General features: G+C 43.9%; 1 protein-coding gene across 1 annotated transcript in view; it reads right to left on the bottom strand.

Annotated features, from left to right (window-relative positions):
• The window catches only part of TEAD4 (TEA domain transcription factor 4), a 479147-nt gene that overhangs the window by 67761 nt on the left and 384196 nt on the right, over positions 1–27190 (bottom strand). The window contains exon 8 of the mRNA XM_078647400.1: positions 23253–23426. Within this exon, the coding sequence (XP_078503526.1) occupies positions 23253–23426 (174 nt within the window). The remainder of the gene's footprint in view (positions 1–23252; positions 23427–27190) is intronic.

Below are 27190 nucleotides of genomic sequence, written 5' to 3'. Positions count from 1 at the left end.
GAAACGAACACACCCTTACGAATAAGAACGCATGCTTTATTATGCCCAGCACGAACAAAAATGCTTAAGCAGTTTGTTTGCGTTCTGTTAAAAAAAAGCAGCGCGGAGCAGGAGAAAAGAAAAATAAGGCAGTAACACACCCTTACAAATGATAAAGCATCTCTATTTTGCACAGCACTCCCAAAAAGGCCTATGCAATGCTAAGACTGTCCTGTTCATTCCTCACATACAAGGAGGGAAGAGTGCTTATGTTTCTGTTGCCGACACTAACAATAAAGACATCTACAATAGACAGATGGGAGGAGAGTGAAAAGGCAATCACAGGCTGTACAGTGTGATGGCCAACAAAAATATTCTCTTATTGAAATCGCCAGGGAGGGAGCCAAGTAGACAAAGGAGAGGCATTTAAACATATTCACCAATTACAAGTCAGCATTTCTAAAAGACAAAGCTAACAACCAAAAGCAACGGGTGGGTGTGCCAAAGCCCACAGAAGAGGATACAACACAGTGGCGAAGGGAAGGGGGACGACGGTCCGCCCAGGGGCGTAGGAGACACTAAAATTATGGGGGGGACAGGGACAACCTTGTGGACTTCCCAGTGACCCTATACAAATCACCGCCTGTTAAACAAATACAATTGCATACTTTCGAAGTGAAATATTGAGAAAAGCAGGCATGTTGTCACAGTTTGCATGTATGCTTGTTTGTTATTTCATATAGTAATCAGATCAAATGTTAAAAAAACATGTATATGAATCTTGCATCTTCATGCACCAAGCAAACAAAGGCCACGGACTTAGGGTGGGGGCGTCGTGTTTGCAAGTGCATTATGGTTTGAAAAATACCTGCTGCTGCATTCCTGGTCTCCAGCAATTTTCAGGCAACAATAAAATTGTGAAGATAACTTTGGTGATTAATTACCTTTATTGAGAGAGATCGGAGGTTTGTCTAGTGGAAGTTTTGACTCTTGGTAAAGTAGCCACAGTGGTGTAATATGCCTGCTGCAAAGAACGTGTACCACGCAGATCACAAAATGCATATCATGTAATTAGGTCAATGAGTTACTGCTTTTGTCTGAAAGATTTTTTTGGTATTTGCAGTTTATAAGTTAAAATCCTAACATAGAACAGTGAGCTATTAACCATCATCAAAGAACTGCACGAAAACTTCAAGGTATAGATTAGAACATTATGATTTTTCCCCAGTCTTTCCTTATCCTAATGTTAGAAAATGGGTTCATTAGGATAGAAATCAATTCTGATTATTAATTAAGAGAACCTAGAAGTGGGGGGACGCTCAAATACATGTAAATCACAGCCATACGTAAGCAGTGCATTATATAAAGAGAACCCCCACAACCATGGTGTTATGTTTTAAATTCTGAGTTTGTGTTTCTGTAGTGTTGCAAAGCCATCCTCTGCCTTGGGCCCTCTCCAACGTTTTGCTGACTGGTACTTGTGGTACCCGACTGACCCTGGCCTCTGCCTGAACAGGCACAGGGCCAGTGCTATTCTGAAAGAGACGCCTAAAGATACTGTGAAAACACCTAAATACACTAGGGTGCACTATGGGTTAGGGTACCCCTATGATTGGCATGGCCACTCCTATAAGGCCCTAGTACATAATAGGGCAGGGGGATTAGAACTACCTTTAAGTCCCTAGAATATAATAGGGCATGGCAGTTTTGCGGCCAGCAGCAATCCTTTCTGCATTTGCATGTGTGCAATGCTGAAGCCTGTGGTCAGTTTACAAGTAGTCCTGTGTTGTAGGACTGCTTTTAAAATGAAAATTGTGCCCAAACTCGACTTTTCGGTTTGGGGAACTTGCAAATTGATCAACTACCATGCTGGGGCAAAAATAAGTTAAATGGAAAAATGTTTTCCACTTAACTATGGCTGTGTCATATTTGCCACATAATACATCATCTGCTGCATAATTTAACGATTTGACCAAAAGTAATTTTGTTGCTCAAATGGATCAAAAATTACTAAGAGAAATGTGACTTATGTTGCTGTGAAGTGTAGGGCCCTTTGCAAAGGTTGACTGGTCACCTTTCCCACTGCTGCATTTGTATGTTACACAGGTACTAATGAGGCAAAAGATTTGCAGAGGCCGTTAGTATGTATAAATATGTCAAAATAATAAAGTATCATAAATGCACTGCATTACGCTGCAGCCTTTTTATTGTTGCATAATTTAGTCAACACTGCAACATCTTTTTGGCCTCCATTGCTGCATAACTCCAGTGGCCCGAAAGCAGGCTGCATATGTTAAAAGTGTTTGTGCAGTATGCAGAGACCATGAAGTTTGCAAACTTAGAAGCTGATTACGATGGCAGGAGGACTTCAGTCCGTCCGCCATCGAATCGGGGAATGGGACCACTGGCCTTCAAGGTGGCAGCCCCATGATAGGCATTACAATGTGACCGCCACTATGGCATTCGCAGGGCCTATCTTTTACATTGCAGCAGGTGCTGATGGCTGCATCATCCGCCGCAGTGTGAAAAAGGACATGTTACATATATCACTGCACTACGTGGCAGGCACAATCAGGTGCCTGCCACATGGTGCACTGAAATGTAGGGGGGCATCTTAGATATCCCCTGGGTCCCATGTCTGGGGGCTGAGGGGACAGGGGCCTGCTACGGGCCCCCAATGTCCCTTTCCACCAACTTTTTCATGGGGGGTGAACCGCCATGGTTAGGCTGGCGGGTAAAGGGTATCGTAATCCCTACTGTGGTGGCTGGTAGACACCACCAGCATTGTAGGAACCACGAGCCGCACTGGCGGGCTCAAGGCGCCAGTTGGGTGTGTGGCGGTGGTCTTTCCGACCGCCAGGGAACCACCCGCCATTGTAATATTGCTGACGGTAATGCAGTCAACGATGGCGGTGGAACCGCCACTGACGGGGTGCCGGGGCAATCCCACCTCCATTATAATCACCCCATAAGTTTAGTGTGCATGCAAATCCTTCATTACTGATCCCTGGTGAGTTGCACCACTACTGCTAAAAAAGGCCAATGGAGGCACCAAGGGGTGCAGTGGACTGGCCTCAAGGATCTTGTGACCTCAGTGACAGTCACTGTCGATGGTGTGTCTAGGGTGTGCTTCTTTGTATGCATGCTCGCAAGACTGGAGGTGAACTGCAGTATGGATTGTGATGGACAGGCCTTCAAGGTTAACTCACACTTGCCACCATTAGGGTCCACCTACGAGTGCTAAGACACCAGGGCTTCTAAGGTCTATCGGGCCTTCTAAGGTGTCGCATCAGAATGAGCTCTGTCAGGAGTGTGGTCTGGTGGACTGGTCATGAAGGCTGAAAATGGTGCTCAAGTTCCAAATTCAGCAGCTCCGGCCAGAGTGCCACATCCTCTCCCACATTGAACACCATACTGCCCCACTGAGAGAAACTTGCACTGCCTTCAGCTACAACTCAATTGTGCTGCAACTAAATTTAAATTATGCACTAGACAACAGTAAAATGCTGCCTGAAAAAAACAAAGAACGCCCTGGAAAAAGCAAACACTCATAAGGAATGCAAGAATAAGCAAAACATATGAAATGTATTCAGGAACAACATGGTTACCTTAACAGTTGTATACTCATTATTCAGAAATCAGTAAGTGATTTTGCCTGTAAATTTCAGGACATGGCTACAGGACCAGTCAGGAAGGGACCCGTTTCAATCTCCATTGCTTATATCCTTTCAAAATGGAAGCAGTTTGGTTTATAAAAAGACCACATCCCCGAACACAGAGCCGCAGTACACATTTTATAAGCTAAAATAATTAAAACAGTTGAAAACGATCATATTAAACGTTTCTACTCCACTCATCAACCAGGTATTGCAGTCCCTATAGGGATGGTGCACTTCCCCACCCTGGGAAAACAATGTTCTTCAAAGAAAGAAGAAAAAAAGAAAGTAGCGCTTTCACTGGCAAACTATGTAAAGTGGTGCTAATGTCTGTGGGTGTAAATAACAATCTGGCCTGTCTGCTGACCACTCTGTATCGCTTTATTTAGGTATTTAATATTTTTTTCTCTCCGTCCTGAGGTTTTTCTTTGGAATTATAAAACGATCAGCAAATGGGGACATTTCCAGCCTAAGTGTTCTTCCTATTTTGGATCCATTTCACAGGGAAACAAATAAAGACAAAGAGAGGCAAGAGAGAGAACGTAAGAGCTGTCTCAAAATCAGTAACTAGGAGGGAGACAGAGACAGAACAAGATAGAGGAAAAAGAAAGAGAAAGTTGGAGGGCCGCTGCCAGAGGCAGATCAGGACTCAGGAGAAGTTGACACTGTCCTTGCCTTCTCTGAGTATGAAAGAAAAGAGACAGAGTTTTTTCCCTTCTCTGCCCTTCCCAGGACATCCAGCCTTCCTACAGCATAACAAAGAGCAGAGGGTGGGCTGCCTCTTTGACTCCAGGCAGGTCAAGTGCAGGGCCATTAGGTAGCGCTTTCGCGCGCTAATGGCCCTGTAAAAGCGCTACCTAATGGCCCTGTGAATAACAGAAGGGAGAGGGGAAATTCTTTTGTCCCCTTGTCCCGCCCACGCTTGTCCCCCGTGTCCCCCCCACTTTAAAACCTGGGGGGGATATATCCCCCTCGTCCCCCACACTTCCTACGCCCATGGGTCCGCCCCAGGCGGCACACGTTTTGAGGGCGGCGGCCTCCCCAACACCTCCCCCCCGGGCTCTCACCTGCAGCCGTCACGGGGCAGCCGCCGAGGAAATCACCAGCACCCCCTGCTCTTACACACGGCAGTGGAGCCGCAAATGCAGGGGCCGCCTCGGGCGGCCGTAGGTCAAGCTACACCACTGATACAACAGGGCTTGGTGACAGCACAAGGGCTGTGAGGCTCGACCTAAAAACAAGTGGAATATTAAGTACTTTGTTTATAAAGAATAGGTGGCGAGTGAGACTGAGGTGCTGCACACATGAGCCCACAAGATACTCATCATTGTCTGCTAACGAAGAGTGGCTCGTTTGTCCCTTATAATAAAAAGTGGAATTACCACATTATGGAGTCCTGAAGGCAGAAAACTATGAAGCCAGGAGCAAGTGCAGTCCTACAGTTTAGGCCTTGGCTCCAGCACACAGTCCACAGCTATCCTAATCAGTGAGATAATATTTCTGTCATTAAAGGGAAAAAATAATATTGCTGTAAACTGGTGGGCAGCCAAGTCAAGGTAGAAAATATATGCCTTCATAAATACATAATTTAAAGGGCCTTGGCATGTGCTCACAAGCAATGTCCGTGTCCATAAACAAGGAAATCAGAAGCAGGGTGCGCGCAACTCACAGATTAAATAATAAGCATTGGCAAAGCCAATTGGTCTGAATTTAAAATACCAACTGTGGTACTGTGTCTTATCTTCATTTCTATTGTAAATGTTGGAATTTAGACTTTTAGGGGTTCTGAGAGTGTTAAGATGTGGGTAGGATTCTGGAGTGGTGGGACGGGCAGAAGACGGTTGGAGATTGACGGAGCTTGAAGTGTTTCCTGTGCATCAGTGGGTCCTTTTGCTGCACTAAAATAAATAGTGTATTTTTATACATTTCTGTCTCCCTCTCGTCTTTACACCAACAAGTGAAAACAATGGCATTCACAAATGTTGTTTGCATGCATTGTTGGTGCAAATGTTGTTTATCACATTAAAGCCTGTCCAGCTGGCAATGCTGGGAACAAGTAGGACAAATACTGCTTTCTATGGAGGATGAACATAAAAGAAGAACTGAATGTGACAAGCATATTAGATTAGAATAATCCCTTGTGTGATCTAATAGAAATGCTTCCTGGAAGGTGGAATGATACATCGCCAGCTTATAGGACGAGATGAGAGAGTAATACTTATCAGGGTGATTCCAAGCCAAAGGTCAATGCATGTATATTATAAACAATGGCTGTATATGTAATCCAGACACTAGCAGTGTTGCAGTGATCGCCAATTCTATGGAACATTGTAGCTCATAAACCTGGCAGCTCATGCCAATGAATATAAAAACGCTACCTTCTGTTGATGACCACTGATCAGCTTGTTCACTGGTGAAAAAGTCTCAGGGAGACAAAAAAGGAAACAAGGTAAACCTTACCAACAAGCATTGGAAAGACCAACAGGTCTGATGTATAAATTAAAGTGTCTTTTCAGAGACTAATGGCATTCGGCATGCACAATTTAATTACCCAAGCACCATTCCACTAATTCCTTCCACTCATGGATCAATTTATCTGCCCACTGACTCATTCTTGTACTCACCCACTTAAGCAACCAACATAAAACACACACGCTAACCCAACAGATTAGCCAAGATAAATTAAAAGAATAAAAGTATAATTGAGTAATGATAAAGAAAACATGCTGCCATCTAAACATGATGGGCATAAGCTTGCAATAACAAAACAAAACGTAGCAGCGGGTGGCTGTTTTCTATTGGAATGGTACATAGCGTTTCCTTGTTCTAAAGTTTTGAAATGGTTACCACATCTAGAATCAACATGTTAGCTATCTAGGAACGGTAACACAATGATACACTATGGACAATACCATTCCAATTGTCGCCTGGGTGTGGAATGAGTAAAAAGGCTGTTAGCACTGTCTGGGGGGCTATAATATGCTTTTAAAAAATCAAAGCAAAAAGACTAAAATATAAGAATTGAAAGGGAACCCATGAAAGGACAATGGTTAAAGTGGAATTACCCACTACTCCATGCTGCAAAACAGACTTTGCTATATATGTGCTGACATGTACTTGTAATTGATGGTATGTGAGTAGTACCACACTGCCAATACATAGGTGGATTTTGCAACAAATGAGGGCGATCACTAATGGAGATCGCACTTATTCGGTGGCACGCCACTGCGAGGTATTCCATCAGAAAAACTCAGATCAAGTGAGGTATTTTGTGATTGATGCAGTACCCACCAATAAAAGAGGGGGTGACCGTGTATAGACACTGAGAGAGTTGGAAATGAGATATATCATTGGTTTGGATTGCAAAATACCTAACGGGTTAAACTACGATGAGGAATTTAATTCCTGTTTATAAACTGACGAGTAGAATAGGTCTGTACATATCATTTGTCTGGTACGGGAAAGAGAGGTGAAAACAACAAGAACTAATGAAGGGTGGAAAATAATATGGGGAAAAAATATGAAAAAATATATGAAAGTTTTTCTTGTTATTTCTTTCTTTTGTCTCTTGACCTTTTCTTTTTTGTCTTTTATCTTACGTTTTGTTCCCTCTATTCTGTGGTTTTAGATTATGAGATAAAATGTGATTAGTCTATAACAAACATCCATACAAAGGCATTTGTCTGTGGTACAGAAATTAAGAATGTGGGAATATCATAACGGTATCATAAATTATGGAATGTGCAATAAATAGCACAGAATGTGTAATGAAAAGGAATTCATAAATGTGAGAACTATGAAAGCTACAATAGGCACTTGCCATCGATTACAAAGGTTAATTACAGGTAGAATTGCACATGTATTTATATTAATGATTTGCCAAAAATTAATTTAGAACTATGAACTGTATCAAAGAATTGTAAATAATGGACAAATTATATGAAATATAACAGTGAATTTAAATTGTATTATATTTGAGACACAGAGGGAACGTTACTCAACCAAAGTCCTGCTTCTCTGTCCATAATAACGCTGCATCAAAAAGAATGATACAACACGTAGGTGATATTGTAGACTTAATGCCAAACTTATCATAGTGGTGCATATGATAAAATGATTTCCTGACCCCATAAGTCGTCAGTTCAGTATCTTTCCTGATACATGTAGATGTGGGTGACATAAATGAATAAAAGGGGACAGATACATCCATGTCTCCCAGAAGGAAGTCCATTTCTACTCAATATTACCTGATCCAGTTTAAATATCAGAACAAGGTCTACTACAACAAGGAACAGTTATGGAAAATTGGTAGATAATCTTCCCCATTATGCCAACGACGTTACTCTGAAAGCAGCTCTTTTTTTTCCTATGATCGGGGGCTGTCCCATCATCCAGTAATTCTGGACAGAGGGCTTTGCCTTCCAAAGGTCTGCTGGCAAGTACACTCTTTCATACGTTTGTCTTGCCACATATAATGGAGGACTTAGCTGTAAACTGTCATATGAATGCCTGATACATATTGAAAGTGGTGAAAGAGAAGCTGGACATTACCCAATACTAGAGATCAAGCAACCCTCTCTCTTTGATTGAATGGCTGCAGCGTGAATAAAATAAATGAATATTTCTGGGATGGCCGAGTTATGATGCAAGATGTTGCTCCCTAAGCATTGAAGACATGGGCAACCTGACACCAACATTTTCAACAGTATTAGCCTTTTGGGGTCGGCATCTAGTGTGGGCAAGTCTAGTCTAGTATATCATGCTCTCCCCAGATAGTCACTTTTACGTATATGTCAAGTCTCAGAGTGCAAGTGTACTTTTTCTTTTCTACTGAATTAGACCTGCCAAGTTGGATAATAAAAGGCAATACAAAATCTTTAATAAAAAAAGGATGGCCATCAGAATTCTGGACAGCATTTCAGTGAATGTTCTCGATATCTTTTTAGGCTGGATCAGAAAAAATGTTTTATTACAAGACCGGAGGCTCATATTATGCCTTTTTTCTTGCATTTATTTATACACAAGTCAAGATAATCTACTACAATACTCATGAAACTTAGAGAAAAAACTACTATATGTTGTCCCAATGGTAACTACCAATCAGCTATCCTGTAAACCTCTTGGCTTGGAGCAACAAATCCTCTTTTCTTGCTGCTAGAGGTCAAGATACGTCTTTTGATAACGTCGGTTATCTTCATTTAATGCGTTAGTTAGTTTTTCTGATTTTATTGCATACTTGCATTGCACTGTGGATAATTTTTATTACAGATTACCTTACCATTTCATTCTCTCTCAAAGTCATTTCTTTTGACTGTTTATAGTGTGCGCATACTGAAGGAGAATCTTATCTCCTCAGACACTCATTGTGTGACCCGCACAGCATTCCTTCACATCGAGTTTTCCTAAGAAGTGTGCTGTCTGTGTTTGAACAGCTGAGGAAGGCATGTCACTCTGACTCGGCTACTCCCCTCGCCGGGCATTTTCCCCTTCTCAGGACAGTCATGCTCCAATAGGAAAGTGGTAGGCTTCACCTAATTGACATCTCCTGCCACTCTCTCTGACATTGATACCCTCCACTTGAAAGGCAATAAACTCCACCTACTAGTTTCTGCTGCCATTTCTTCTGCGTTTGCCATTACCATAAGATAGCAGCTGTGACATTAGCAGTTAAAGACTGTTTTCTACATTTTTTTTCTGCAAGAGATTAGGTTGACATATTATTATACCAAATTAATTATTTCAGTGGATTTATTTAATTAATTTATACTTCATAACTCTGCCCTCAATTCTGTCTCTCATTAATCGAGTTGTATTGCCATAACAGCGTGAGAAACTATATCATACACTAAAGAGGAGGAAGCCTAGCCTTTCAGAAATAATTCATTTCTTTCATTTAGGATTCTATTCAGCTGGCTGTGTCTTTTTAAAAAAATTTTTTTTATTGAAGCCAGAAATTTTTCACATAGACATAAGATCAATGCATCATTAAACCATCTCCCTTAGGTCAAATACACAAAAAATTAATAATAGATTATTAAAACACACAGCAAGGATCAATAAATGCATTTACACAATAATAAAATCCAGGACCCCAACCCTACCTACTTAAGCATCATAAAGACAGTCTCCCAACCCTGTTTTAATAAAAAAATGTACCCCATAACTTGTTGAATTTCTTAGTAACTCCCACCCGTAATGCAAAAATACGTTCACTTTTCTTAACTGCTCTCATCTTATGACCCCATTCCAAAACAGAGGGAATCAAATCTGTTCGCCATTTTTGCAATAAAAGCGACCTAGCTACTGCCATTGCTATATATAAAAATGTTATCATCGGATGCATGAAAGGAAGATCAGGATCAAACCCAAAAAGAATTAATTTGTCATTCACAGGTAATTGGATATCACATTCATACTCCAAATAACTAAATAGATCTATCCAAAACTTGTGAATTTTGGGACAACTTAATATGAGACCAATTAGCTAATGGATAATTCATACAACAAAAACATTGAGAAGATTGGTTGGCATACATTTTTGATAAATAGTTAGGAGTTCGATACAATAACCATTTGCTAAAAAACAACATCCTTCGCCAATTCGCCCCTCTCAATGTGCTAAAGTTAAGTTTATTAATAATTGACCAAATATGAGATGACATCTCTAAATTATCATGATCTGACCATTTTTTATTTGCTTTTGACTCAAGATCCACTCCCTTGACTGAGGCTAGGTATTTCTTCCAGGCACCTGGCTTTTTATCCGATGCCCTCAATAGTAATTCATCAACCAACTGGCTCCGTTCAACAATGTGAGACACATCTATTTCTGTAAAAAATGTATACAATATACTGAATGAACTTAGCAAAATAAAATCATTAAAAATCAATTGCGACATTTCAGCTACAGTTACCCATTTCCCATCTCTAAAAAAATCCAAAACTTTTACGAATCCGGGCGCTGCCCATTTTGACACAAGATATAATGATTGTTTAACCCCAGCCAGAGGCAGGATCCCTTCTTACAATGTAGCTGAATTAATTACAGGAATAGAGTATCTTTTGAACAAAGCCTATCGTCTTTTAAAAAAACAGTGAAGACACTAATAACGAACATGTTTCGGGATCTAAAAATCAACAAGGGGGAATAAATTTGACTGTCTTTCCACATTAAATTCATAAAACTATTGCAAAAAGAGTTTGATTGCGGTAAAAATTTTAATCTAGATACATATTGTGCAAAACAAGCATAGTAATAATCCCTAAGATTTGGAAGAGCTAACCCTCCCTGATCCAGATCTTCATATAAAGTGCTTAGTGCTATACAAGGTGTTTCTTTGCCCAGATGAAGGCTGTAAACATAGACTCTACCTGAGTGAAAAAGGAGCCTGATAAAGTGCATGGAATCGTTTAGAAAAGAAAGTTAAATAACGGAAGAACAGACATTTTAATTAAGGCCACTCGCCCCAAAATAGAAAGGGGGAGCAAGCTCCACCGAGAAAACAAACCCTGAACTTTCCTAAGAAGAGGAGAAAAATTCAATTGATATAAATCGCTGACAGATTCAGTGAAAAATACCCCAAGGTATCTTTTTGGATGAGTGTTGACTGAGGTATGAATATCAGGGTGCAGATCTAAAGCTACCTCCCGCATTGCAAAACTTTGGTCTTCCCTTTATTAATACGATATCCATCTAAGGCCTCAAAGTTTTCAAAAAGCTGGAAGACTTTGGCTTGGACCTCTATTTTTGGTTTAATTATAAGCATCATGTCATCTGCATAAAATGTCAATTTTGGTATTGATGGAATTGGGGGACAAATATCAGCACAGTTCCTAATTGCTATCGCCAAGGGCTCGATGAAAAAGGCAAATAGAACTGGCGATAAAGGGCACCCTTGTCTTGTGCCTCGTTTAATTTCAAGTGTCCCTACCACTGCCGTAGTAATAACTACATTGGCTACAGCATCAGCATAAAGATTACGGATCAAAGATATAATCTGCAATGGAATACCGAAATGCTGCAAGATTGTAAACAATGTCTCCCATACCACGAGGTCAAAAGCCTTCTCAGCATCTAATAATAAAACTAAAGCTGGTATCCTCTGTGTGTCAAAATAATCCAAAGCCTCTGTCAAAAAGTGTGTATTAGTAACTAATTGTCTGCCAGCGATAAAACCATTTTGATCCACTTGGATCAATTTTGCTGATTAAACCTGAGTGACAAAAGCTTGGTGACAATTTTGTAATCAGAGTTTAGCAGCGTTATTGGGCGATAGGAATTAGGATCCCTACTATTCGTGCCCTTCTTCACAAAGCTCACTTTGTTCCCCTGTCTAAAGGATTCTGGAACTGCCCCTCCTTCTAACATAGAATGAACCAATAAAAGAAAAAAAATCTGAAAATGAGCCAAAAAAAACTTTATAAAATTCTGATGGGAGCCCAGCTGGACCACAGGCCTTACCATTAGGCAAATTCTTGACAGCATCCTCCAACTCTTTCATAGAAAAGGTATTAGCCATAGATAATTTCTCTGTTTCCGACAGCTGGCTGTATCTGACTCAATAAAAATATTTTTAAGATTATTGACGCTTCCATACAAAAAAGACTCTCACTTATGGAGACTATGGGTTCTAAAAAGACTAAACACCATGCTTTTCATCAATTAACAAAGTCTACTGACTCTCCTGACTTTGGCCCTCACTGAGACGTTTATCATTCAGCGAATAAAATACAACCTCCTGTTCACAAGATACAACTACTTGATACTAATGATGTCACTCTAATAATGACAAAATTGACCCAGACACAGTTGTCTGGCCTGTATCCAGAGCAGAGGCTTACAACTTCTCTTAATGAATTGGGAGTGTTCTAATTTCTCAACCCCTACAATCTTTGACTTCTCAAGTGAGCCTATGTTTTACCTAACCCTAATTCGTCACACAAATTCTGAAGAATGCACTCTTTAAGGTCATGTTGCAGAAGACAAGTCACACAAGTTGAGTCAGCCTCGTGACAAAGTATCTCGGAGTGGACTCTGGTCTGAATTTCCACGCTCTTCCTTTTTCCAAAAATATATCTTCCCCCTGGAATTGATCCCAATATATTGTTCTTCTTTACTAATTTTGGCAAGAATACAAAGACGTTTTCAGGGCATGGAACAACTGCCAACATATGCTCTTAGACCTAACTGGTCCTCTTTCTAAAATCCTGGGGCCATATTATCAAGAACAGGTGATAAAATGATTGCCGCTTTATCGGCAGGAAACTGCTGATAAAGCAGCGATAATGGGCTTGATAATATGTCCTTGTGAATTCGCATAGCAGCCCAGGCTCTGGTGTTAACCTGGGCTGCTATGGGAATTCACAGGGGCATATTATCAAGCCCATAATCGCCGCTTTGGCGGCAGTTTCCTGCTGATAAAGCGGCGATAATTTTATCGCCTGTTCTTGATAATATGCCCCTGGTTCTAGCAAAAGAGGTTAAACTTGAGGGCACACACGTTGGAGGTTCCACATTGTCTAATTGAGCTCAGTGATTCCACGAGGTGAATCAATTAAATTGTTAGAGAAACAGGTTGAATAAGTATCAAATGACTAAAGACAATACAGTTGTGTATTCAATAAATGAAAAATCACCAATAAATAAAAGATAAATAAGCAAAGAGTTTGTGGATATTGTATATTTAGTGCTATAAAAACCGTGCTTATAGTGTTCACACTTTCATAAATAAAAAAGCCTACTAGCTACAGTGTGTCAGAACAATAAAGCAACAGAACCAAAGTTACTAAACAATCGATGACAATGTGTATACAAGGAATTATAAGTCAGTGAGTGATTGAATCCCAATAGGTCCCAGTTGCCATGTGCATCAACAGTGTTTCGACCCAACATCAGTAATGGGTTATCATCAAGACTGTAAAAGTGAGCGATGTTCTACCAAAAAAATAGGAAAATACATACAGTCACAGTAGTTGATCATAAGCTGTGCGGGGGAAAGGTGATTTGCAGGGTATGAAATGTATTACTTACTGAATCAACTCAGACAGCGTAAATCTGTAAAGCACCAAAAATAAAATAAAATAAACCGCATTCAACTGGAGAGCTAAGGTGCACCCCTTCTCCAACTACTCACGTGGGCACCTAATTTGAAAGACTGGGGACCAAGTTTAGGGGTATCACGTGTCTCGAGACAGCCAAAATCCCTGACCACACACGTGGGCACGTTCTTGCAAAGGATTGAGACCTCTTTCAGCATGATCATGTGGTGATTTAGAGAGTCAATCTAGGAATTAGCTGCAATTTGATGAAGGCTGAATAAATCAGGTTTCCACAGGAAACCCAAAAGAACCATATACCTCCGGCAAAGATAAAAATATAACGGAATTGGTCAAAGTGGCCGGCAGTCCACCAAAAGTAGCACCACTGTTTCAGAGAGACACCAGAGTGCTGCAGCAACATGTAGGCGGACGGTGCGCAGTATGCCCAAAGAAACCACATGAGTCAGCCTCCCACAGAAAAATAGATAAGACAAGCATGTGTGCAGCTCTTCACTTATATCAAAGATGGCCGGCCCACGATTATACTAGAAAAAGGGAAGAAAGAGTATAGCAGCAGTGTATTTAGCAGGGACCAAACTGTGAATGAACATAAGTCCTGATTCGCTAAAGCTATAATTGAGCGAAAAAATCACCTCACCAGAAACAATGCATAACTTCAAACAACATTTGGGGGGCGTGGCCTGGCGTCTGGCAAGATGGCAGCGCTGTAGTGCTGGCCGGCATAAATCCTTCAGCATCCTGACGACTCCTGCCTAGAATCGAAACACTCTACCTGGTAAAGTGCTTCCGAACTTGCCCCGACCCTGTACTGGTGATTCCTGCTGCTCTGGGAGTCGCAGGAGTGGCGAACGGCGGCTACAGTGGGCGTGGTGTAATGACTGTGGCGCCCGGCATCGGCGCTTGAAGCGGACGGCGCCTGGAGAAGCTGCGGTCGTGGTGCTGCTGGCCCTGCGCCTAAGAACGATGGAGGTGATGTGCCCGCCGGCCCCGTAGAGCCTCTAGATAAGTGCCCGGCTGCTGCGAAGCCCCAGCGAGCTGCTGCCTGGCTAGGGGGAGGTGCTGTGGTGCGCCGGGCCGCGAGATCACGAGAGCGGCCGGCGCGGTCCCGAGCTCTGGGCCTGGTGTAGGCTGCACCTACTATTGCCGAAAGCGTGCCGGGCAGCGCATGGACCTTTAGGTTGCTGCCGCTGATTTTGACCACGTCTGGCTGCGACCCCCACTCTGCACGGACTCCATGAACACTTTGCTGGCCCCAGGGGGAGGTGAGGGGTGCTGAGACCCCACCACGAACTCCGTTGTAGCTGCTGAGCGATCTGGGGGCCAGACTGGGACTGTGCCCCCCTCCCCCCAACACACCCTGCCTGGACACTGACTGCGCTGATGCGCGACCTATGTGTGGTAGTCGCGGCTCCGGTGTGCGCTGACGCTGCGCGCGGGCCCCTGCTAAAGTGTGTGGGAACTGCCCAGCGGCCTGTGACGAGAGCTCCCAGTGGTTCACCCCTGTTATGGATGAGTAGTTGAGACCGCTTGCGTATCTGCGTGATGCGGAGGGGTTGTATGCTGTGGCGCGAGGCTTGTTGAGAGGCAGACTTCTGCACTGGTGGGCAAGGACGATCTTCACGGTGTTGGGTCCTCTGACGGCGGCGTACGCAGGGTATTGGCCAAACTATGGGCAAGCCAGACAAAACGCAGCCGCGCCTCACCTTTGAACTCCGTAAGGGTGGCAAGCCCTCACAGAATGCCGTCTCGGACTCGGATTGGAGGAGGCCTCTCGAGGGCCTGTGATGCTGGAGAAGTCGCTCGCGGCCATCCAGGCCAGTCTACAGGCCATAGACGGCAAAATAGAAGCACTAAATGGCCGAATGGATCACTTCACTTCAAAACTCGATATGCAGGCGGCCTGCATAGGGGAGGCTGAGCAGAGAATATCAGAGACTGAGGACGGCCTGCAGCAGGTAGCGACCAAGACATTGGACATGGCTAAGCTTCTAGCGGTAATACAGGCCAAGAACGAGGACTTTGAGGCACGATTGAGGCGCAATAACATCCGCGTCCTCGGTCTGCCGGAGTCCACAAATGTGGGGCGTCGAGAAGACTACATGGAGAAGCTGCTGCTGGAAGTATGCGGCGCTACCGAGCTGTCCCCAATGTTTGCGATCGAAAGGGCCCATAGATCGCTAGCGGCTCGTCCTCCCCCGGGGGCTCCACCTCGGCCTGTCATTGCCCGTCTGTTAAATTACAGGGACTGGGACACTGTTTTACGCATCACCAGACAGAAGGGCACGGTCTCTTATCAGAATAATGTTCTCTCCTTCTACCCGGATTTCACAGCTCAAGTACAAGCTGCCCACAAAGAGTTTCAAGGGGTGAAGAAGCTGCTGGCCAAAGAACAAATACCTTACGCCATGCTCTACCCTGCGCGGCTGCGCATTGGTGAACACGCTACTGGTAAAATCTTCACAACTCCGAAACAGGCTATGGACTATGCACGATCACTACGACACCGCTGAAAATCACCGTCACACACCTCGGATGTGGATGACTGATTATCATATAGATAAGCTAAAATGTTGGGGGTTCATTGCTGCACCAAGGGGGTTACTGATTGAGTATTTTCTCCCTCTTCTACAACCCAGATGTTAGTATGGCAGGGTTTTACGAGTGATTGGGTTGGGGGTGCAGCTCAAGCTCCTCCCCTTAGAAGTAGTGAACAAGTTGCTGCACTTGTGCGATGTGGTGGGCCTATTGACAATTGATCGATTCCTCACTGAGCACAGGGTACGGAATCAGAATTCATCACGGAGTTTTGGGTTTTTCCACACTGTCCGGTGGCCCGTCCCCGCCATGTGCCGGGGGTGGGTAGGGCCACTTCACGCCCCTGTTGGGTATGACCCGCAAAGTTTGTTGTGTGCCATGTGGGAAATTGAGGGAGGGGGGTGGGTGCATTGGGCCTTTGGTGATTTGGGGTTGCTGAAGTGGGTGAGGGGATGGGAAAGCGTTTGTTCGTTTTGCATTGTGTGGTCGCTCTTGTTTGACATTGACACGATGTGGTTTGAATTGGTGGATTGGGGGGGATTGGATGAGGTGGGAGCGGGTGGGGGGCCGAGCCACTGTATGACTGGAGTTTTCTTCTCGTATTATGAACAGCCTTAATATACGTCCCTCATGAGCTACTACCCACACATAGGTGGCCCGTGTCCAGATTGTTATGGTGTCCCAGTATGTATGATGGTGTGTGAGAAGTATAACTGTGTCACCTGGAATGTCCGTGGCCTGAACACGCCCAGCAAATGCAGACAGGTCCTGGCACACCTAGACCGTCATGATGTACATATTGCTCTTCTGCAAGAGACCCACCTGACCAAGCACTCGGAGGGGGTAATGGCCCGGCGTTGGGTGACATTCCGCCTTGCTTCCTCTTACTCTAGTTATGCACGTGGGGTGATGATTCTAGTTAAGCGCGGGACCCCTTTTCAGCCCATTGAATCATGCGTTGCGGATGACGGACGATGGGCCCTAGTGCGTGGCAAGTTGGGACGAGTGTTGGTAACGATTGCTAGTGTGTATGGGCCAGTGGTGGATGACCCTGCAGCGTTCCTCAGAATGTTACGGATTTTGAGATCTGAGAGGCCTGATACAGCGCTTCTGTTTGGGGGACCTCAACACCTGTCTCAACCCGCTTTTAGACAAATCCAATACTGCTAGTGTGCACATGATCAAAGTGGCACAGTGTGTACGTGATTTTATGGAAGAGGCGGGTTTGGTTGATGCATGGCGCTTACGTAATGCGGACACACTGCAGGGCACACATATCACCCGTGCACATAACACATGGTCGCGCCTGGACTATTGGCTACTGGACGGGGAGGCAAATGGATGGGTCGAGATGGTAAATGTCTTACCTAGAACTTTGTCAGACCATAACCCCGTCCTGCTCCGAATCACTGTCCCACTCACTACTAGACACCCATTCACCTGGCGCTTTCGCACGGCCTCCTTGCTCGACCCGCTCTACGCTGATACCGTCCACAAAGCGATAGCACAGTATTTTGATCTTAATACGGGTACGGTAGACAGCACTTCCACCTTGTGGGAAGCCTTCAAGGCTATGATATGCGGAGTGTGCATCAGCATATCGGCGGGCATTCTGCGGGATCTGCGGAGACAACTGACTTGCATGGAGGAATGGTGCATGAATTAGAGGCTCAATATGAAGTCGAGCCGTCTTCCGAAGGGCTCACACACATCAGGGAGCATCTAGAGGAGTTTAATAATATGGCAGCCGAGGAGAGCAAATACCTATCGAAGAGGCACATGGCAAGGTTGTATGGGGAGGGAGGAAGGCTCGGCAAGGTGCTGGCTGGTCGACTGCGAGATAGGTCGGGATATCCCCAACCGACCACATTGTGGATGATGAGGGACTAGAACACTTCGCAAGAGATGCAATCCTAGCTCAATTTCGCACCTTTTATGAGACTCTGTACACTTCGCAGGGGTACATCAATGAATCTGCATTACAGGCTTATCTGGCCGACACGGCCTGTGCCTGGCTTTCCGATGGCCATCGTCAATACCTTAGCCTTCCAATAGATGAGGGGGATATAAGGGATGCTATCCTGGCTTTGCCGAATAGCAAAGCTCCGGACCCTGACGGGCTGACAGCAGAATTTTATAAACATTATGTCGATCTCTTGGTGCCACACCTATTGGCGGTATATGCGGGAGCGCATGAGGTGGGCCACCTCCCACCCTCCCTACGACAAGCATTGATCCTAACTCTCATCAAAAAAGATAAGTCACCAACGCGCTGCGAATCGTACCGTCCTCTCTCTCTCATCAATGTTGATGTGAAGATACTCGCTAAGGTACTGGGCACCAAACTCAACCCCCTGATGCTCATGCTAGTCGTGCCGGACCAATCGGGTTTTATACCTGATAGATCCACCTCCTGGAACCTTCGCACGATCTTCGCCATGTTACACATTATCACGCAGGAGTTGCCTGCCGTGGCCGTCCTGCTGGACGCGGCCAAGGCGTTTGGCTCGATCGAATGGAAATACATGATCTTCATTTTGAACAGGATGGGATTCCCGCAGGTGTTCATCCGCTGGATCCAAGTTCTGTATACTGATGTGACAGCGAGGGTGCGAGTGGGCGGGCTTACATCCGATCCGCTTCTGATCCAACGTGGTACTAGACAGGGGTGCCCACTCTCCCCCTTTCTTTTTGCCATCGTCTTGGAACCTCTCATGTGCAGGATCCGCCAGTCACACAAAGCTGCGGCTCTGAGCTTTAATCACCGGCCGGTGATTATATCAGCGTACGCGGATGATATGGTTCTGTATAGAAGGGAGCCACAGACATATTTATCGCAAGTCATCCGTGAATACATCCGGTTTGGTCTCTATTCGGGGCTGCGTATTAACTGGGAGAAGTCGGTGTTGGTCCCCCTGACGCCTGCGACGACTGAAATACAGGTGGAATACCCCCTGGTGTGGTCGGAAGAGCCAGTAAAGTACTTAGGTATTTGGATTCATCGGGATCCGGTCATAGTAGTCCGTGAAAACTATGGAAGAGCCTACACAGCATTGGTGGAACGTGTGGATTGATGGGTTGGACTGCCCCTTTCGCTGGCTGATCACATCGCCGTGATAGAAATGGTGATCCTTCCTCAATTTTTTTATTTGTTTTGCAATGTCCCCATCCGTTTGACTAAACAATTTTTTAAGACATTACAGGCGCAATTGCTCAGGCTGGTGTGGGGAGCGAAGCTGCCACGGATACGCTGGGCCACTCTGGCTCTGCCCTTCAGAAGAGGCGGCTTCAATGCTCCAGACCTCTATGCATATTACCTTTGTGTGCAGGTGCAATTCGCATATTTTTGGTTCCGACCACATTAATTTATCCCCCACGTTGCGGTGGAGGAGGGGGACGCTGCCCCGACACCGCTGAAGAGTATTATTACGCATACTCACTGGCACACCCCCAGATCTGAAATTAACACGATTGATGTCAAGGTCTCCGCTTGGCAGGAAATTGGTAGACGCACTGATCGGTTGCTCTTATATGCCCTGGCTCTGAGCATCGAGGGCCACGCTGCTCTATCGGTGGCGGGTGATCGAGGCCCTGTATCCCTGCTCCGTGAGGTGGGTCTCACCACTATGGGTGACCTGTACCCCAAAAGGCAGTAACTTACTGGTTTGGATTTAGAGTATGTATCGAACCCCTCCCCATTGTTCCAATTTGTGTGTTATAGACTGCGATTGTGTGTTATAGACTGCGAAGGGCTATCAGAGGCCAATATATCTGCTTCCCGGACGAGCCGCCCGTGCCGAAAGCTCTCCAACTGATCATAGTTGCTGCTTCGCGAAAACACCTGCTTACCAGGTTATATAGAACGATACAGGAGGGAACGGTATACCCGGAGGATAAAAGCCTAGAGAGGTGGAACAAGCTGTTAGATCCGGAAATCACATTGAGCGAATGGGAACAGATTTGTATGGTGACCGGTCGATTGTCGCCTACTTGTAATCTTCGAATCATCCACCTGAAATTTATACACCAAGCATACCACACTCCACAGAAACTCCACAGAATAGAGCTTAGAAAGTCTGATTGTTGCCGAAGATGCGGGCGGGGTGAGGCAGGCTTCTTACATCTGGCCTGGCAATGTAGGTCGGTACAACTGATCGATACAATGGTAGGGTGCAGACTGGAGTGTCCACCGGTGGTGTGCCTGCTGGGACATGTGCCAGTTCTGAAGGGTGTTGCAGGCCGCTTCGTGAGAGTTGCGTTGCTACTAGCCAAAAGACGCGTGCTGTTCGGGATGGGCGCCGACGCCCTCACACATCTCAGTGGTTAAAAGACATGGCGTATTGCCAGGAACAGCTTCAGGAGGAGTTGCCGATTAGATCTCGCCCCAAAGACATCTGGGCACCACTGACAGAATACTTGCTGGCACGCAGTGAACAATCTGAGTAATGATTAAACAGAAATGGACATGGGTTACCTTATGGGACTTCAAGAAGAAAACTCAATCAATTGCTATACAAGTCACACATTGCGGGCTCGGGGGGGTGGGAGGGGATGTTTGTCCTTTGATATGATTGGTTGTCTGACTGTATCATGCTGTTTTCTTGTGAAATGTATTTCTCTGAAAATGATTAAATTAATTTTAATTTTTTTTTTTTTTAAACTTCAAACAACATTTGACCACAGTTCAGAAAAGTCAAAATGAACACATCAAAAACAAACACTTGGATCAAATCAAAACCAGGAGGCGACAAAATGTAAACAAAGGGAAACCTGCTGTGTTACAACTAGACAAATAATAATAACCTAGCGTTGTAAACCTCACTCTCTGTCCTTTCCAAAGACCAATTGCTTTTGTTGTCTCTCAGGACTTCTTCAAAAGCTAGCTATAGAGATAATTTTGTACGACCTGTCTGGTGCTTTGAGCTCAATATTGTTAGTTCAATGGAAGGTCAGACGTTCCACACTGTCATCAACTTAAGTTGTTCAACTATTTTTAAGCTTACCATCACTTCAAAATGGAGATAATAACTCATCTCAGGGACTTATTGCCAGAGAAGGACTAGAGATTGTCTGCTCAAACCTTTCAAGATGCATATCTTACAATTATGGTACACCCTTCATACATGGAATTCCTACAGCTTCAGTAGGGAATCTCCCATTTGCTCTCTCTTTGGCACTTTGGTATTTCCCCAAAGTCATAAGGCCAGTCATTACTCAATTTAGAGCACAATACCTCAACGATTTTCACCTTCTGGCTCAGGACAAGGAAATATTATGGTCTCAATAAACCAACTTCCTTAACCTTCTAGAGAATCTGGAATTTCCTATAAACAAAATGAAGTCTTTTCTAATTCCTTAGAAGCGGATGGAGTTTTTTGGTTTGTCTGATAGACCCAGAGAAATCAATTCTTCAACTTCCCCCAGAGCACTTGGACTAAGACGTTCCTCATATGGTTTTCTGCACCACATCACACGTGCAACACAGGATTCTTATGATGGACTTTGCTAAACCTTTTTACATTTCTTATAGCATTTACAATTATTAGAGTTACTGTTCCTATGCTGCAAAACTCTTGGTCTTCACTAGCCCTGGGCAAAATGTAAATTAAGCTGTAGTAATTGGTGTAATTTTGTATTACTTATTTGACTCAACATTTACGTCGATTATGACCATTCATGTAATTATGAGTAATTTGGCTAAAAAAAAGACCCCATACATTCACAAAGGAGCAACAGAGGGAAAAGAAAACCTGGTCACCCTCCACTCATCAAACATCAAAACACCAAGACCAGGTTTCTAAGGCGCTTTTTATTAAGTTCCAAACTTTATTGAACGTGTGCGAATTACTGCCATTTGCTAAATTGTATATACTACTCTTTTTTATTTTTTTATTTGTAAAGTAGTCACACCACGTATATCCGCCTTTCTTTAAAAAACAATTTTTACAGAAGACAGTCCTCCAACAAAGTAGTTTCTTCAAGTTAGCCTAATGTGAACCCCATAATCACAAACCGTGAAAGATAATATTAAAAAAAAATTGTGAAAAGACAAAATTACCCCTCACGTGCGCACCACCAATGGGATAACTGGTTGGTACTCACCAGTTGTGCCCACTTTTATCATCATTAGTGGTCATTTTGTCAAAAGAAAAAGAGAAAGTGTCCAAACAAAAAAAATGTAGGAATTTGGCATTTGAAAAGGTATGCATGAATGACAACCTATTCATTTTAATTTGATAAAAACTCAGCAAATAATAAAGGGATTACTTTGTGAGTGTTTTTTACAATTTTAAATCACATTTGGTTACATCGTGGGATGTGACCTACTTCACTTCACTGCACCTGATTCCTACCATTGTGGCAACACATAGTAGACATTTTCTCTAGGTTTCATGGGTATTGTAGTTGTTATTGTTGCTCAGTTAAAATAATACAGGTAAAGAAGGCCTAATATGCACCTCCATGTCTTTAATAAAGTATTCTGTTGACTTGGCAGCAATATTACAGTCATGGTTGCTACGTAAGACAAGGTGTATTCTTCATTGCCTTCACCACAGGGGACAAAGGCAAGGTGTAAGGAGAAGTCTACCATGCCCTGTTAGTTATCATACTCGACCTTGCCCTACAACTGGCCCTGAATTTCATTACAAAAATAGGAGGGAGGTGAAGACGGAGTTGATCATTTTGACATTAAACAGATGGGTTGGCTTAGTTTGGGGATTCTAACATTAGTGAGCACAAGAGATATACAATGGCAGATGTTAGATACATTAAATTATGATTAAGTATGTGTCATAGAGAGAAAAAGAATCAACAACGCAAGAGAAATAAGTGTATGCAATGAGACAATGGAAAAATAGGGGGAAACGGAGAGTTAAAGAAGAAAACCACAGAAGCCACAAGATGGTAACAAATGTTGATAATTAAAAGCCTGGATCAGCCTGAAGTAGAAGTTCTGTACCAAACAGCTGAATTTCCCTTTTTCACACAGGTGTAAACACAAGGATTCCTTGTTTCTCTTACCCAGAATTTGACCAAGAAGAAAGCGTTTGCTGGTCCTTTGTCGTAGAGCTCCTTCAAGCCTCCCTTTTTCTCAGGGAATTTGTCGTAGATCTGCTTGATATCCACTGCCTCGAGGTAGGGGTCTGCGAAGGTGGGGTTTGTCTGTCCAATGTGCACAAACAGGTGCTTGTTGTACTGAAATAAGAGAATATGCAATGTTTTAAAGGATATTCACTAATACTGTCTTCCTGAGACCCACAAGCAATGGACCATATCGGACAAGGTTTTGGAGACCTGGCAGTTGTACTTATTGACCATTCATATCGTAGGGCTTGAGGAGTCAACTTGCAAATCTCAAACAGAAACCAAGGAGTACTGTCACTGCCAAGACCAGTGTATTTGTAATGTTTCCTGGCAGGCATTGCCTTTTTTTGGCTTTCAATTTAAATGATGGGTGATGTTCTCAAACATATGAGATATATTCCTACTTTAAACTCATTTTTCGTTTTATAAATTGCACAATTTCCAACGACAAATAAGGGTCAAATTAACAAACAAGCATTGGCAAAGGCAATAGTTCTCACTCTTGGGACCTATTGGGCTAGCCAGTGCCCTTTGTTTTTGCTGTACACCAGAAATCACATTTTATGCTGATGCTGTGCAGTAGTGGCCAAAAGAAGAAAAAAAATGGCACACTGAGACAGCCTCTGCTAGTGGGCATGTTATTTTGTAAGAACAGCACCAAAAATAGAGAAGGAACACACAAAGGCGGGAGCAGCATGGATGGCAAGAGCAGTCGTTTGGCGAGGCAGATACACACGAGCAACAGAGCTAGAAAATGCATACACTCTAGTGGAGTATTTAACCAATAAGGAAAAAAGTAGTTCCCTAAAAGTGAGTGCTGGCAGAATACAAGTCTACCAAATAAAAGGATGTTAAAGAAGCTATGCTTCGGAGGAAGGACAAACACAAGATGGATAAGATGGGACAAGAAATGTAATGAAATAAGAGGTAAGCATATAAGAATGACAATGAAGCCAACCAATGGTAATCAATGGGCGGGCTGAAAGTTAATGTATGTCCTTGGTAAGCCCACAATAGGTCTTTTACAACCAGACTGCTTGTGCTGTCCGATAGGTGAGATCTAAAAAAAATAAATGGGCTTCTGTTGGCTTGGCCCTTTCTGAATGGTCATCCCCAAACATTTTGCCTTACTCCTATATTTTTTGCTGAAGTTGTTTTTGTTGGCCTTCAGACTGTGCACTTTACTACTGCTAACCAGTGCTAAAGTGCACCTGTTCACTCCCTAAAACATGGTCAAATTGGCTTACGCCCAGTGGCACATTTAACTCGTTAACCACAACAGCAATTCCACCGTAGTGTGGTAAATTAAATTTACTTATTACCTCATTTCTGAATTTCTATGCTTAATAAATCATAATTTCTTGTCAATGCAAAGCGAGGAGTCCGTGGTGCTCAAATGAAGGAGGAGGAGACCAATAACTCGAGTTAAGGGGAGCGCTTCCAGCGCCAAGCGGGCACAGGAGCAATCTCTCAAGTCCCTCTCTTGAAGTGGGTGTCTTTGTTTTCAACAGCAGGACCTTTATACAGTCTTGGTCATGAGGCAAAATAGAGGAACAAACAGGTCATGGCAGATAGAGGAACAAAAATTAGCAAGAGGAGCAGATTGTGAAGAAATTGGGGCGTGTCTTAGGCTTCGTGAGGGGACTTGCGATGTGAAATAGTCTGACAGTTGGAAGGGGGAGGCTTCCTCATTTGGGGTTTGTGCTCGTGCTTCATGTCAAAAAGAGAAACTATCTTGTGTAAAACAGAGACCATCTGCTCTCTGGCTTGCAGTAACTATTTCTTAAAACAGGAACTATCTGCTGGTTCTGGGAATTGGCTGAAACACAGGAAGGGGTGGTCAATGAACTAAGATGCCAGGTGCAGGGTGTCTTACAGTTAAGAACAGGAACTATCTGCTGCTGGTTCCCAGAATTGGCAGAACCACAGAAATGTGTGTGTTCACAGTGTACAACCTTGTGCTTCCTCTATTAGTTGGGGTGGTTTCAGGGCCTAACCTTGTGCTTCCTCTTTCAGTTGGGGGTGGTCACAGGGCAGTTGGTGTGACAGGCTGAGTTACCAACAATGGACAGGATGTGGCTGAGTCTCTGGCACAACTGGGGGAGGGCACACAGACAGGCTTCTTGGAATTGGCTTGACCACAAGGAGCAGGGGGTTGTGCAAGATTCAATGGGGATGTGAAGGACAGTTTTCAGACAAATTGCTGAAAGTATGTCACACACAAAATGGGTGTTTGTCTGAGAAAAATGGCTGTCAGGCAGAAACAGGGAAATGATGGGGCACAATTGTCAATTTTATTTCCACATTCCCTCCTTGCCCCAGAGTGTACCTACATTATATCTCAATTTGCATGAGATCATCTATACATTCTTGTAGCATAATTCTTTCCCTTTCTCTCTGCTGGACAAGTGGTTTAGGAATGCATTTTGCAGCGCATAGACCGCACAGGGCAGGACCATATTGGATGCAAAGGCAGCATCCAGTTATTATCAGGAATATTATACCTGCTGCTGACAGCAGTTGCCATCCCCAGGACGATATTATCTTCCAGAACCAGTCAGACCACGTCCAAGTGCCAGGTTCTTGATGTAAACTTACGGCTATCTTGTGTAATTTTGTTATGGCCGTGTATACAGATGGGGAATTATCAGGAATAAATATACAGCAGCTAGAGCCTATACTTTTACAGGCTCCGCCTCTGTCAGCCAAGATGATGTCAAGGACAAGGCGATTTTGGAGAGTAACCAATCGTATGGCAGACTGCTCCTGGGTTAAGCTCCCAAGGGCAGACGCCGTCTGGTTTACAACAGCCTCTAAGGTCCTTGTCAACCTGCGTATAAGCTTGCTGTTCTGTACAGGGCCAACAAAGAAAAGAACCCTTTGTTAAAATCTGTATACTGTTCCCATGAGGTTTCCGTTTGGTCAACCAAGGAGGTATCGATCGTTATTTTATGTCTGACATGGGGCACTAGGAGGTCTCGGTGGTAAGTGGATGGGGCCACAAAGACAGGGGGTAACAGGAATGCTATATAGCAAGTTCCCCCCCAGTTCAAGGGCAGCTGCACATAGGCCGTTTGGCCACAGATGAAATAAGTATGGCGAGATGCTAGGAATGAGGACTTTCCTCTGTCTTCAAAACTTATAGTGGTATGACAGTCACTGTGTCCTAATGGAACAGAGCCATTTTTCTGGATGCACAGGTGTCCTTTTACTGGTGAGACCGAGATGGAAGGGGGACCAGCATTCTTTATAGGTTTGGTATTTAACATCTTGTAGGACATGGTCATGTTCCCTTGCTTGTATTCTTCACTTTCTAGGACTGTACCTGTCGCCTGAGGATCTCCCTCCTTATTAGGGTAACAGGCAGTATTGAGTACCTTGTTTAAATCCCCCCAAGGCCACCCATTCTTGCATGAATTATTTCCGTCAGGGCAGGAGGGGGGGGTAGTATCGTCAGCTGTTATTAGGGCGAACCAGGCTTCACAAGTTCCATTATAAGAGAATGGGAAAGGAAAAAGAGGCATCCCTCCATTTTTCTGATGAGGTGGGATGCGGCCACATATCCAACAATTGGTGCTATTACTGGCCTGCTGAGTGTGGTGTAGCATCTGTATGAAGGTATTGTTTCGCAAGGCTAGTCTATGGGCTTGTTCATGAGGGGGTAGGTCGTGATAGGTGTGTTCCTGAGTGCTGTTGGGTGTATGAGAGGTGTGTTGTGTTTGAGGAAAAACAGTGTGGAGAATCCAACCAAGACACGTCATAACTGCCATGAGGAAAAATAATACTGTCAAACATATAATAGGACCATTATGTCTTTTTCTAGAGTTCATTTTTTCTTTCTCCCACATAGTCAAGGTGTTAAAATCCATTCCCAT

Source organism: Lissotriton helveticus, chromosome 1_1 (assembly GCF_964261635.1).
Source record: "Lissotriton helveticus chromosome 1_1, aLisHel1.1, whole genome shotgun sequence".
Taxonomy (NCBI): Eukaryota; Metazoa; Chordata; class Amphibia; order Caudata; family Salamandridae; genus Lissotriton; species Lissotriton helveticus.
Note: the sequence above shows the minus strand (reverse complement) of the source record. Positions and strands in the feature narration are given on the sequence as shown.